The sequence below is a fragment of the Centroberyx gerrardi genome, chromosome 9 (genome assembly GCF_048128805.1).
Source record: "Centroberyx gerrardi isolate f3 chromosome 9, fCenGer3.hap1.cur.20231027, whole genome shotgun sequence".
NCBI classification, from domain to species: Eukaryota; Metazoa; Chordata; class Actinopteri; order Beryciformes; family Berycidae; genus Centroberyx; species Centroberyx gerrardi.
In genome coordinates, this window is record NC_136005.1 from 14687921 (window position 1) to 14701923 (window position 14003).

Here is a 14003-nt window from a genome sequence, read left to right on the forward strand (position 1 = left end):
GGTTAAACTTTGTGGTCTATTGAGCTTGTTATCATCGGGAAGCAGCGACGGCTCATCAGGAAGAACAGGAGAGGGGAAGAGGGGAAGAGGAGAGTATTCAGAGAGCGAGGGTGAAGACGTTAGTTGTTTGCGTGGTTTGATTTTCTTGCTTCTGGTTAGGAAACCAAAACAATTCTCCAGCTAGAGAAGAAAGGCGGCAGGCAGGAGGAGACACACAGATTCAGCCTACAAGTGTTGACTGACCTGATTCAACCAATTAGCCACAGCACATTATGAATAGTTATCGCACTCTGTCCAAAATAGATTTTTCTTCAAAACTTCAGTTTTGCATCCATCCAGCAGGAACTCACCTGAATCTTCCAGCACAGCACCTGCTCCAGTTCCCAACCAATCCCTGTCTCGCTCAATTACAGTAACGATTTCAAACCTGCGGAAGAAAGACTACACATAAATATTAATCCGGCTCGGCTGATTTCACATCATTCCACAGGAATTTTTAATGAGGGATGAAGGCAGTTGAGTGGGAGAGAGAGAAAAAAATCCTTTTGCTATCAAAGGGTTTTTGAGATAAGTGTTATTTTCAGTCTCTCACATTTCAAACATAGCGCAGCAGTGGAAGACTGAGGCGTACCTGGCCCATTATCTGTCAGCCACTAATGACATTCTACAACAGTGTATAACACACCTGTCTCTGCCTGATAGGCTGGCTTCATCTCTGGGGACTAGTTAGCGATGCTAGCTACTGTTTTATTTATAGCTGTGTTTTAATGAAATGACACCAATAAATTATTTCATTTTCAACTGCAGATGAGACTGTGCTGTTAAAATAGTTTGCCTGTGGCTGCCTTTTAAGTGAATGTGTTTTAAACTTTGTGTGTGTGTGTGTGTGTGTTTATGTTTATGTTTATGTTTATGTGTGTGTGTGTGTGTGTGTGTGTGTGTCTGTGTGTGTCTGTGTGTGTGTATGTGTGTGTGAAAAAGAGATAGTTTACAATATGTGTGTATGTTTGTGTGTGAGAGATGGAGACATGCGTGAAGTAGCGGTGTGACTGCTTGTGTGGGCGTATGGACCTGTGTGTGTGTGTGTGTGTGTGTGTGTGTGTGTGTATGTGTGTGTTTTATTTATGCCTGAGTATGTGACTCTCTTGTTGTTGCTGTGCCTAATTGCCACCAGTGAATCATTATTTTGCACTTATGGTAACACTCTCTAATTGCCATCCTCTAGTGGCTTGTTTTCATGATGCTGCTGTAGATGCATTCATATTGTTTGGGGTTCATTGATTGATGTGTGCATGTGTGTGTGTGTATGTGTGTATGTGTGTGTGGTGTAATAGGGAGACACCCTGGAGATGGTAGGAGAGACAGTCAGTGGGATGGCGAGGTGCCCTTACGACCCCAAACACGCCAACGTAGCTCTGTTTGCAGGTAAGACACACCTTTCTTTGGATCTTTCATTCCTCACATGAGACACGATCCACATGGATCACACAACACTATGAAATTCACAATGTGTTATCACAAATTTAGTTTTGTGATTCTAGTGATTGTAGCAATGAATATTTGCCAGGAATCATCATCAAAAGAGATTTCTGACCCTGGAATACGTTGCATATACTCGACAATAGAGCTACTATGATTCTAGAGAAAATGTCATTTTCATTCATTTGGTTTGTTTATTTCATCGGATTGAAACACTTCACTATAATCAAATCAGCAGTGGCTATGTGGCTGAAACTGTAGGGAGCCATTACTATAGCCATCATCCCATTATCCAATATTAGCTAAAAGTAGAAATGTTGTTTCTTCTGTGGGAGTAGTGCACAGCTGCAATTATGTGCTGCAATTACATCGTCGCCTGGTCAGTAGTGTCAGGTTTATGATGCAGCACCGGCATAATACAGCATCATTCACTCAGGCTTTATTGGTTCCAGTTATGCTGTTGCTCTGGCTGGCTCTCCAACTCACTAGTCTGCGTGTGCGTGTGTGTGTGTGTGTGTGTGTGTGTGTGTGTGTGTTCCTGTCAGAGGGGAATCTGTTTACAGCTACAGTGACAGACTTCCTGGCCATTGATGCAGTGATCTACCGTAGCCTTGGGGACAGCCCCGCCCTGCGCACCGTCAAACACGACTCCAAGTGGTTCAGAGGTACCTACAGACGTGTGCGTGTGTGTGTGTGTGTGCTCGTGTGTGCCTATTTATGTGTGTGTGTTTGTGTTTTATTCAAGTGTATGTACGTGCGTTTATGTGCTCTCGTTAGTATCATCTCTGCTGCTGCTGCTGTTGTTGTTGTTGTTGTTGTCAAGAGTCTGATGGGTTGAGTTTATGTCCACATCACTTAGCAGCAGAATCAATATGTGTGTGTCAGGAGCCGAGGCCTGAGTCAGCAGCCTGACAACTCCCTGTTCAGGTCACTGGAGACGGAGCAGTCAAGCTCACCGCTCCCTGCCTCTGCCTGGACCGTCCGCATCACAGTCACACTGCAATTACACCCAAAGATGACAAAGAGGCTGTAAAAAAGCACAATAAAACACACAATATCACACGCAGGTTGCAGCCGGTCCCAGGTGTAATAGTGCAACAACCACATAGTGGGACAAGTGAGTCCCCGAATACTTAAGGGAGTTGTAATGCGCTTATTGTTCAGTATGAAATCCCCTTTTTACCGTGTAATGAAATTAAGCGTGGCTTTTACTTCTTTTTCACTGTCTTCCACTGTCTTGGATGTGACTGATGTGTTTGCAGCCGCTGTGTGATATTGACTCTCTCTCTCTCACGGTCCATCTATATTTCATTCACCTTCTCTCTATATACTGTATATATCCATCCATTTCTCTGTCTCTCTCTTCCTCTCCCTCTCTTTCTCTCCCTCTCTCTCTCTGTCCCTCTCTCTCTCACCATATAGAGCCGTATTTTGTCAGCGCTGTGGAGTGGGGGCCTCACATCTACTTCTTCTTCAGAGAGATGGCCATGGAGTTCAACTACCTGGAGAAGGTACAGAAGTCGTGCCGACCGGGTCTCAGCCGTACCCAATTGGGTTTCTCATGTTTCTCAAGCATAAATGACATTTAAGAAAAATAGCCTCCTTCCTTAGCAAATTCCCTAACCTTCACTATTCACACAGATGAATTACAGGTAAAGGTCCATTCATATGAGAGTCTATAAAAAGGCCTATAGAGGAATATGAGAAGAGCTTTAAAATGCAGCGCTATGTAAGGAGATGCTGGTCTAAATGTTTTTTTCTGCTGTTATTATTTGAATGTCAATATCACCTGTTTTCCCCACAGCTCCACTGACCTTTCCTCCTTGTATTTGTTTGTCTGCATATCTAATCCAACAAATCACGGTCTGAGCAAACAACTCGTGTCTGAATTAACCCGAGAAAGCCCTTTTTTTTGTACCTTCTGTGTATATTTTCTGCCCTAACCAGAACTGGGATACATCCTCATGAAATAAAAAATAAAAAAAGTCAGCATCAAGAAACCTTTTTTCTCTAATAAATTAGCAATTCACATTTGGGGAGATGTGCTTGCACAAGGCTTTTGGCTTGGCATGTTTACAGAGAGCAGAGTAAGTGGATACTTAAACAGCATCACCGTTCTGTGGATGAGGGTGTTCAAAGAAGCAATTTTGAGATGCACTGACATTTTCATGAATAATTGATATTAAATTTACCATTATAAAACAATGATCTGTCAAAACAGGGTTTACGCATTGCAAATAGCATGCAAATGACTCTTTAGAGATCGCCCTGGAGTCTAAAAGAGCTTTTCAACCTGCCTTTTTGGAGATGAAACGCAAAGCTCTGGAAATGTTTCCTAACTCCCCAGCTTAGTACCTGAACTATATGTGAGCTGTGTTTCAAGGAGGGTTTGTGCATGTGTCTGTGTGTGTGTGTGTGTGTGTGGGGGGGGGGGGGGGGGGGGGGGGGGGGCAGGTGTGCACATGTGTCCGTCTGTACATTGCAGATATATTTCACACAACCATTTGTATGCCTGCAGTACATCGGCTTCTCTGTGCGTGACTCCCTGCAGGTGGTGGTGTCCCGTGTGGCGCGGGTGTGTAAGCGGGACCTGGGCGGGTCTCAGCGGGTCCTGGAGAAGCAGTGGACGTCTTTCCTGAAGGCCCGTCTGAACTGCTCCGTCCCCGGCGACTCCCACTTCTACTTTAACCTCCTCCACTCCACCAGCCCCATCATCAGGATGCACGGCAGAGACATCATCCTGGGAGTGTTCTCCACACCGGCCAACAGGTAGAGCTTAGACACACACACACACACAAATACACTGCCAAAACACACTAATATGTGCTTTCAATCTCTCTCTCTCTCTCACACAGACACATACCTGCACACACACATGTACACACACTCACACACACATACACACACACACACACAGGCACTGTAGATCAATATGCAATCTGTTTGCCTTCAAATAAGGTTTTATTTAGTGGGGTTTGTGTGTGTGTGTGTGTATGTCCTTATGTGTGTTTGTGTGTGTAAGAGAGAGAGAGAGCGAAAGTGCATTTTTGAATACGTGTGTGTGTGTGTGGTGTGTGTGTGTGTGTTTGTGTGTGTGTGTGTGTGCACATTCGTGAGTGTGAGGGCTGAAGTGATGGGATTTCAATTCATGTCCTCTCCTAACAGAGAAAAGGGGCTTCGTCATACTGTGATTGTTGATAAAGAAATACGCAGACGTAGAAACGCATCAAGACACAGTTCCCATGGTGAAGGAGATGGGCCGACGGTGTGCGGCTGGACTCACACAGCTCACCTTGAAAATGTACTGGACCACCATCGTTTGCTCTTGCCTCCCTGAAGTCTGAAAGAGCAAGGCTTCCTACAGGCCGAGCAAAGCCCCAGAGAGAGAGAAATGGGCCATGTGGGGCTGCACAGGTCAAGATCATAGGATACACAGTAATTTAAGACACATGGAAGGCTTTCAGTGAGGACAAAGGGGTGATTTGTTGAAAGACAATGTTAAATTGAAAAAAGGTGAGGAGAGGGGAGAAGAAGAGGGGAGAAGAAGAAGGAAGGGAAGCAAAGGGGAGAGGAGAGGAAGGGGAGAGGAGAGGAGATTGATGCTGCCTGGTAAATGGAGGATTAGGGGAGAGTGAGAGTGTTTGCAGAGCCAGAGACAGCACAAACAGTAAAGCAGAGAAATTGAACAACAAAGGGAGGAAGTGGATGCAGCAGAAATATTTATGTGTGCTGCATATATACTTGCGATCCTTTTGGTGCAACAACTCTGAGAGTGTGTCCACGCTGGAGAGATGTACATCTTTAAGACATTTCAAGACATTCAATCTAGTATTGAATCTTAAAACCCTTTTTTTCTTAAAACAAGTGAAAACAAATCTGCCAGTGGGGTGAATTAATTTCCCTTATTTCCAATGCAAATCAACTTGTTTCAACAATTGTCTTGATTCAAGTGTCCCTTTCTTGATAAAATGGAGTGATTGCCTTATTCTGCCTTGTTTGAAGATATTAGACGAAGATATTAGATATTAGACACTTATTTCTAGAAAATATTACTTAGAAAATTCCTGAAACAAATGAAACAACATTGGAAGCGTGAGGTTACCTCACACCATTGACAGGTTCTTTTTCACCAGTTTTAAGAAAAGTAAGATTTTAAGACTGAATAGGAGACTAAATGGCTGTTTGTGGGCATATCCTTCATTTCAGCTGTACAGAAGGAAACAGCTAGGATCAGGTTTTGCTATGTTGCATACAGAGACGTCTAACAGGCTCAAATTCAGTATACTTATTCTGTGATGGCCCACTTACCTGACACTACCTGAATGGTCCTGATACCACTTACTGTATCTGGTAGTCCAAACATATCAAAACAAACACACATTTTTGCAAACACCAACTATTTGACTCTGAACTGGAATCAACACAGTCTTGAAATTTAGGTTTTGAATTTGAGATATACAGTACTAGCTGCAGGACTGTCTCTCTAACCAATGGACTACTCTACTCTACTCCTCCCAGTAACATCCTGCACTCAGAGTAAAGAAGGAGGCAAAGGGAAAGAGAGAGAGAGAGAATGAGTGAGTAAATGTGAAAGCAGAGGAGACAGAAGGGAGAATAAAGGGGGAGCTGGTGAACAGGAGCAGGGAGAGCTGTAAGGAGAAGAGGAAGAGGGGGAGGGACGAGAAAACTCAAGGACAAGGAAGTCAATAATGGACAACACGTTCATCCCTCTCTCTCTCTCTCTGAGATCTAAAACTGTTTCATCAGCTGCATCTTATCTGCGTGTGTTTGGAAGAGCTACGCTGCGAGAGCGGCCAGTGCCTGCAGAGAGAGACGGATGCTTCGCTCTCTCACACACACACACACACACACACACACACACACACACACACACACACACACACACTTACAATGGTTCCCAGATAACAGTATTACCAGCATGCCATAGAGGAGAACCAGCTGAACACACAAACCCCTGCCTGGGTAAACTGCTACTGGGCACTATTTTAAATGACTGCAGACCAAGAAAGAGAGAGAGGAAGGGCTGGATGGATAGATAGAGAGATGGGGGATGGAGGAGGAGGATAAAAAACGAGAGAGAGACAGAGTGAGAGAGAGAGAGAGAAGGAGAGAGGTGAGCTGCAAACCTCCCAGTGGCCCTGTGTGGCCCACTGCGCCACACTGGCTAAATGCTCGCCAGACAAATTGCTTTGGCTGGCAGCATGCAGTGAAAACAGCGTGAGGCAGGATCTGGGAATGGAGGAATAGCTATTCTGTCCTGCCATTTCACCCTGTGCAACACGTGTTACTGTAGTATGGGAATAATGGGATGGAGTCAGGGTTTTACAGGTTTTCCCAGAACCTCCCCTGGACACTCTCTAGTTACTCATCTCCTCCTGTGCCCACAAACCCCAGGGAGGATTTTTACAGCCACATACCGGCTCCTCACCTATTACGGAGTTGCAAGCCGCATCTGCAGGATCCCTCTGTCTCTGCTGATGTGACTTGACGATGTGAGGGACGAGAGGGAAAGAGAGAGGTAGAGTGGCTCCCAGAGAGCTGGCAACCTCCAGAATATAAAATCCAACCCCCCACCCCCACCCACCCCCACCCCCACCCCCCACCCCGGCTGCCAGTTCCTGTGTGTGTGCACCTCTGCTGCTCCGGGCCCTTCCTCTCCGACGGGGATGAAAGAGGAGCATGGATTTCCTACTGAGCGCCTCCTGCACTCCAACTCCTGATGCTCAAGAGGTCAAGGACGCCTAGGGAGTAAGTGAGGAGAGAAAGGAGAATGAGAATGTGAAAGCAATAGAGAGACGAGAGATGGGGGGGGGGGGAACAAGCTAGAAAAATAAGTATTTGTGCTTTATTTAGCAGCAGGACTAAGTGGGTATATGCCGAAAGAAAAGCAGCAAGACGTCAATTGGAAGGCTTATGCTAGGATCTTCACTGTGCTGCACTGGACTGGTGATGCAAAATAGCCAATTCAATTATTTCTTCGCTAAGCTGTTGGAAGCTGAAAATGACTACAGCTGCTGGGGAAGAGTGAAGTGGGCTCATTAGGCTTAATGGGGCTGTGCAGGAATGCAAGGAAAACATCCCATGCAAAGCAAAGCAAATCAAGTGCATCCTGAGCGTGGAAGGCCATGTTTGGTTTGGGCTGTAAAGAAGCCCATGTGACGGGGTGGGACAGCGGGACGTCCCTCTGGGAAAACACCGCAGAGGAGAGGGAAATCGGGAGGACAAGGAGCAGGAGGAGGACAGGTTTACGGTGCCAGGAGAAATGTGACACAAGGGGGGGGGGGGAGACACACAGATGCGCGAGCTCGTCCCCCTGGGCCTACATGAAGACTGCGTAGCTGGGTGGCTAGGTAGAGGTGGAGAAGAGAAAGGGGTGTGGAAAAGAACAACGTATGCAGCTGACAGGAGAGCCATGTCACCAGGGAAATACAAGTCACAGAGGTGCTCGCTAGTCCGCACGGGGACCTGATGTGGAAAGGTCAAGAAGAGTATGAAAATGTAGGTAGAATGTCCGAATATGAAGGGGGAAGAGGAAAGCGGTTTGTGGTAGAATAAAGGAGAGAAATAGAATGGCAGAAAAATATCAAAAATGAAGGTAGAGGGCAGAAATCGAGGCGGATGTGAGAGGTGGGCCGAGAGATTAGCCGTATGTGGAGGTGAAAGAAAGAGAGAAGGATTAAAGGATTGACATTGAAACTTCTCCTTAACTCCACCTCCTCCTCCTCCCCCTCCTCCTCTTCTTCTTCCTTTTCCATCCCTCCGAGGCATCGCGTGTCCACGGGGGTTGTGTTATACCAAGCTGTCAGTGAGCTTGTTAAACAGTGAGGAAGTGGTCTGGACTCCACAGCAGCCCTCTCTCCGCTCCGACCGACACCCTACCCATCCAGCCCCGGACAGCCTGTCACTCAGCCCGGGTCGGGGGGGGGGGAGAAAGAGGAAAGAGTGAAGGACGGACAAATGCAGACGAGAAAGGGCCGGGGCAAAAGAAAGAGGTTACGAGCGTAGAGGGAAAGTGAGAAAATGATTGAAAATTAAATTTGCGTAAAAAAAAGAACAGAAAAAAAGCCGGGAGAGACTGTTAGAGGGCGAAAAAGAACAGAATTAAAAGAATTATGGGAGGAAAAACAGCCTGAGGCCTCTCTGCTTGCTTCTGTTCGACACGGAGCCCTACACAGCGAAGAGCGGTGACCTGCAGAGAGAGAGAGAGAGGGAGAGAGAGAGAGAGAGAGAGAGAGAGAGAGAGAGACAGGTGGGGGTGCAGGAGAAGGCAGAGACAGAGAAAGGAAGCCAAGCTGGCATCGGTGCCTCACTGGCAGACGTGTCACACACAACATCTGGTGCCTGCGGTCCTGAGAGAGGCGCCGTGTCGTCCGCAGATACGCCTGCAGCTCCGCCACGCTGGCCGGGGGTCGAGTCACATCCCTGCCTATGAATGATAAGTGCGGAGGGAGACGGAGCGACCCGATCAAACGGCACATCGGGAGAGCGAGACTCCCCGCCGCAAAAACCGACATCCAGCCTCCAGGCGCTGCCTTCCCAAACAAAACCCTTCCTGTGACTATCAAAGGAGCGTTCGATAGACAACACTGCACAGCCCGATGCGGAATAGGAGGGGGGGTGGGCAGCTGCTCAGGCCCTCGAACCAGGGGTGGGACATGATTTCGTTTTGAGACAGAGAGAGAGAGAGGGAGAGGGAGAGAGACCGGGATAGGTGTGGGCGTCTGGTAGCAGCAGGCTGCAGGTGACTCAGTCTCTCAGGTTTTCTGTGTGTGTGTGTGTGTGTGTGTGTGTGTGTGTGGTGTTAAAGTGTAAAGCCTTAGTCACCAACACACACATACTCACACCACGTACACCATTAGTCACTGATGATGAGGACATGTTCAGAGCGGAGGACAAGTCTCGGAGCAGGAGACAAGAGCTGTTTTCTTTTTGTTTGTTTTTTTTTTTTTTTTTTACTCATTCCTCATCTCGTCCTGACACTACTCTCTTTCTTTCCCCCTGTCTCTGTAGTACGACTTTTCATTAGCTGCAATACACCAAGGCTCAGTGGAAAAAAGAGTCTGTCTGACTGTGGATGTGTCTGTGTTTGTACAGGATGTGTGTGTGTGTGTTTGTTGTGGCTGTGTGTGTTGAGGTGTGTCTCTCTGTGTGTGTGTGTGTGGGTGTGTGTGTGTGGGCTATGGTTTCTTCATCAAGCAGATGTTTGACTCTGTGTTGGTGGGTTCATGTGTAGTTAAACAGCCTCGGAGGTGCAGTCGGCTTTTTACTGGAACGTGTTGCTGGGTTCATTTCCTTTACGAGAATCTTCCCTCCTTTGTGAGAGTTGAGAATCTTCAGTGACTCATTTCCTATTTCGTTTTATATTCCAAGAATTCCAGCCAAGATCTTTTCATGGGTCTAATCTGGCTATTGCATCCGCCGCATATCTCTGCTTCCCCCCGCTAAGTTGACAGTGTCTATCTTATCCTGTCTTCCTCTCCTTCTCAGCAACAATTCCCTTTGTGTTCGAGCATTGAATGTCAAAGTATGAACAGTCTAAATCCAATTTGTCATCTTTGCCGTGTGCCTGCCTCTTTCTCAGGCTCACAATTCACTGTCTATATTTCAAATTCTTTCGTTCTTTTCCTTTTTTCATCTCCCACGGTCTATTTTTTCAGTCTAGGTATTAGCTACCTTTTCCTTTCTTTTTCCTTCACTTATTCTTTCTGTACCTCTGTCTTCAGAGAGCAAGGCCTGCTTGACACAGGACTGACAGTCATTTCAAATCAATTCAGTATGTTTTATTGACTGACAGTTCCTTTGTCTCCATCTACCTCTGTCTCATCTTTGTCTCTCCTCTCCTCTCCTCTCTCTCTCTCTCTCTCTCTCTCTCTGTAGTATCCCAGGTTCGGCAGTGTGTGCCTTTGACATGGAGCAGCTGGCTGGGGTGTTTGATGGGAGGTTCAAGGAGCAGAAATCACCAGAGTCTATTTGGACGCCAGTTCCTGATGAAGTCATCCCGAAGCCAAGGTGCAGATGGCTGTAATCACTTTATTCACCTCTATAAAGCCTGGTTATTATGTGGTTGTGATCCGAGAATTATGAGAATATATTATAAACAGGCTGTATTCAAATTATAGTGGGGCCTCAGCCATGCTACTCAGCTTTCTGCCCTACAAAGGCAAACATCAACTAACATTTTTTTGTTTTACAGGTCAGAGCTCATGGTGAGGGTTTAGATTTCATATTTACAATTATATCCATACATGCTGATAAATAATATGCAGACCACCTCAACAACAATACAAGTCATTTTTTATCAGTTTTAGTTAAGAGGTAAAAAAGGGAGACTGGCTAAGCAAAGATAATGGATAATTACTCATTTAAAGGCACATCTGGATCTCACGGCACTATCTGTAGCTTACTAAGGCCCTAAACATTCTGCTGTTTTACCTAAATCAAATAAGCGTCCCGCAGAAAAACGATATTGGTCTGAATGTGAGAAACTCTCATTGACTCTCAGCCAAAAAAAGAAGCAGTCTAGCAGTATTTTCAGCGAAGACGGGAATAGTCGGAAGTGCCAACTATTGCTCTGCCTGTTTACTGTCTGCTAAACATGCGCTGAACCGTGTTGTCCCCCTAATTCCCTTCCCCAGGCCCGGCGGCTGTGCTGTTCAAGGTTCCAGGTTTAATTCCTCCAACTCCTTCCCAGATGAGATGCTCAACTTTGTCAAGACTCATCCTCTGATGGACGAAGCCGTCCCGTCACTCGGACAGAGGCCCTGGATAGTCAGAACCATGGTCAGGTGAGGCCGCAACTTTATATTATAGTTATGGGTTTTATAATAGTTTTTTGTTTTTAGGTCATTTTCAATTTCTATTTAAATTTTAGGTTATTTTTAGATCCCTCCAGTGTGGGTTTGGTGGTTTTAGCTTTTATTCAACAGCTATAGTGTAATACAAACAATAAATCATAAATTATTTTAAAAATGTATTTACAAGATTTTTTCAATTAGCATTCAGCAAAATCAGCCAAAACTTCTTTGCCCAGTGTTCATTCTCTTTAATACCCTACATATAAACAAAAAGATTAGAACTAAATGCATTTCACCTGTTTTTTTTATTTTATTTTAGTTTTACAAGGCGAGAAGATAGTTCAGTTTTAGTTTTTTCATAAATATTTCTTTGAGTTTATGACAGTGTTTTTAACACCTAGCGTTCTGCTGGGGGCTTTAGACTCCTTCTGTTGAAGATGGTGTCTGGTTGGGTGTGAAAGCCTGTAGTATAGTAGCAGACAAGCAGCTGTGGCACATCGAGTCCCACATGCATGCACACCGCTCTCTCTCTCTCTCTCTCTCTCTCTCTTTCTCTCTCTCTCTCTCTCTCTCTCCCTCCCTCTCTCTTATCTACCGTATGGAGTCCCACTGGCGACCAGCCACCAGGGGATTACAGGGACTCGATGTATGTGGAATATTAAACACCCAGCAGAACATGGCTTCTATTCTACACTACTGACGCCTACACACTGGAGTGTGTGCAGTTCAGCAACACTTTTCTATTGTTCCAAGACAAGCCCATTTACTTGACTGATATTATTAATGACTGAACGTCTGGCGTAATTAGTTTATTATGCAAATTTGATGAACAGTTTTCGCACTGTGGAATTCATTTAATTTTGCACAGACTCAAGAGAGAATGCCATATTATGCATTTGAACTCACAAGAGTCCATATTTTACCTTTAAACCAATCACCAGTAATGCACTTAAATCATATACGCGCCTCCAGGAACTGGTTGAATATGCTTTTAGTCGTCATGGAAGCTGGGTCCCAACTGAACCGTACAACTCTGTGGCGTTGTTATTAATACAGCGCTGCATCTCCCCTACTGCGTAGGTACCAGCTGAATAAGATGGTGGTGGATACGGAGGCGGGGCCCTATAGAAACCGCACCGTCCTGTTCCTCGGCTCGAGCAGAGGCACCATCCTGAAGTTCCTCATCATGCCCAACCAGGACAACACCGTCACCAACACCAACGTCTTCCTGGAGGAGCTGGAGGGATTCAACCCTGATAAGTAAGAAGTTAAACTAAACAGCAAAGGGGTTAACAGAAATGAGTAACACATTTTGTACATTTTGAGGTATATACAGTGAAGGGACTTGCAATGGTGAGAGTGCTTGACAAGGAATAAATCACAGAAAGAACATGTATAACAGCAGAAGCTACCAGGAAAGGGTTAAGTGACATCTGGGGTTGATGGATACACAGCTAGGGGAGCTGGTGGTGTGATACGCCTAGATGAGGAGTCGCAGAAAAAAAAAAAAAAAAACATGACATATCTTGAATTATGCAGAGAACCTCACCTATTCTTTGGGGAGGTTGAGATACATGTAATTGCTGCAGGAGCTGGAACAGTGTAACCTCATACCGAGAATACAAATAGGGCAAACAGAAAAGAAAAGGATTAGAGGCTAATATTCATTATCAGGAAATCTAAACATCTTCTAATGAGGTTAAAGCCATATAAAGGAGTAACGGGAAAGAATCAGAAATTAATGAAATGATGATAAAATCACGCTATCATTAATCTTGAACAAAAATTCCATGCTATCAGGGAAATTGACCTCTTATCTTCGCTCTGAAGCTGAATCTGATCTTAAAAAAAGATTGAAATGGATAGGACTTCGAGTCCTTTTCAAATTAGGCAGGACATTGCATGATGCAGGCAGCTTTGAGACTACCTCGGATGTCCAACACCACGTAAGGACACTGGGTACCACGGCCTTTTAAAGTCTTCACTTTTGCTGTTGTTGTTTGTTGTGATTCAGTATGCGACATGGTGGATGGCTGCAGGGGGAAGAACGGGACTGTTCCACAGATGTAGCGAGCTTTGGTCGGTGATTATCTTTCACGAAGGCTAATTAGAAGCATTTAAAAAGAACGAGTTTCTAAACACTGGCTTACTATAGTGCTAATTGTGCCCCCTGATCTGATATTCAACATGCAGACAACAAGGGGAAACAAAGGATTATGTCTTGAACCATTTGTGTGGAAACACCCCGTCTCCCTACGGAAGAGTCTCATCTACCTACCATCAACCTACGGTGTTTCACTTTTGATTTACTAACGAATGCAACTTCCCCTGTCTGCGTTCCCGTCCCCCTCCAAACTCTGCTCACTGAATTGTGTCCCATCTTATTTATTCTGTTTCGCGAGTGACAAAATGAGGAATAGTGATGGCAGGAGAGGGAAGTCAGATGGGAGGACTAAGTGATGAATGTGCTGGTGTGAACTGGAGCCAGTGTGTTAGGGATAATTTGGTGCGTGTGGTGAGCCCAGTAGGGGGTCAGCGACTGTCCCGCTGTCTCAGCAGGCACCGAGCTAATCAGGAGAAAGAGCACATAGAAACCAGATCAGTTTTTTTTTTTTTTTCCTTTTGTGTTCCAGGCCAGACCCCCCACCTCACACACACACACACACACACACACACACAGAGATGTCTTCTGCCCTGTAATGAACCTCT

The 14003-nt window shown here is 45.5% G+C and overlaps 1 protein-coding gene across 1 annotated transcript in view; it reads left to right on the plus strand.

Annotated features, from left to right (window-relative positions):
• The window catches only part of sema6bb (sema domain, transmembrane domain (TM), and cytoplasmic domain, (semaphorin) 6Bb), a 55705-nt gene that overhangs the window by 16116 nt on the left and 25586 nt on the right, over window positions 1-14003 (plus strand). Inside the window, exons 6-12 of the mRNA XM_071921947.2 lie at window positions 1335-1425; window positions 2025-2144; window positions 2902-2990; window positions 4031-4248; window positions 10378-10509; window positions 11136-11285; window positions 12375-12554. Of these exons, the coding sequence (XP_071778048.1) occupies window positions 1335-1425; window positions 2025-2144; window positions 2902-2990; window positions 4031-4248; window positions 10378-10509; window positions 11136-11285; window positions 12375-12554 (980 nt within the window). The remainder of the gene's footprint in view (window positions 1-1334; window positions 1426-2024; window positions 2145-2901; window positions 2991-4030; window positions 4249-10377; window positions 10510-11135; window positions 11286-12374; window positions 12555-14003) is intronic.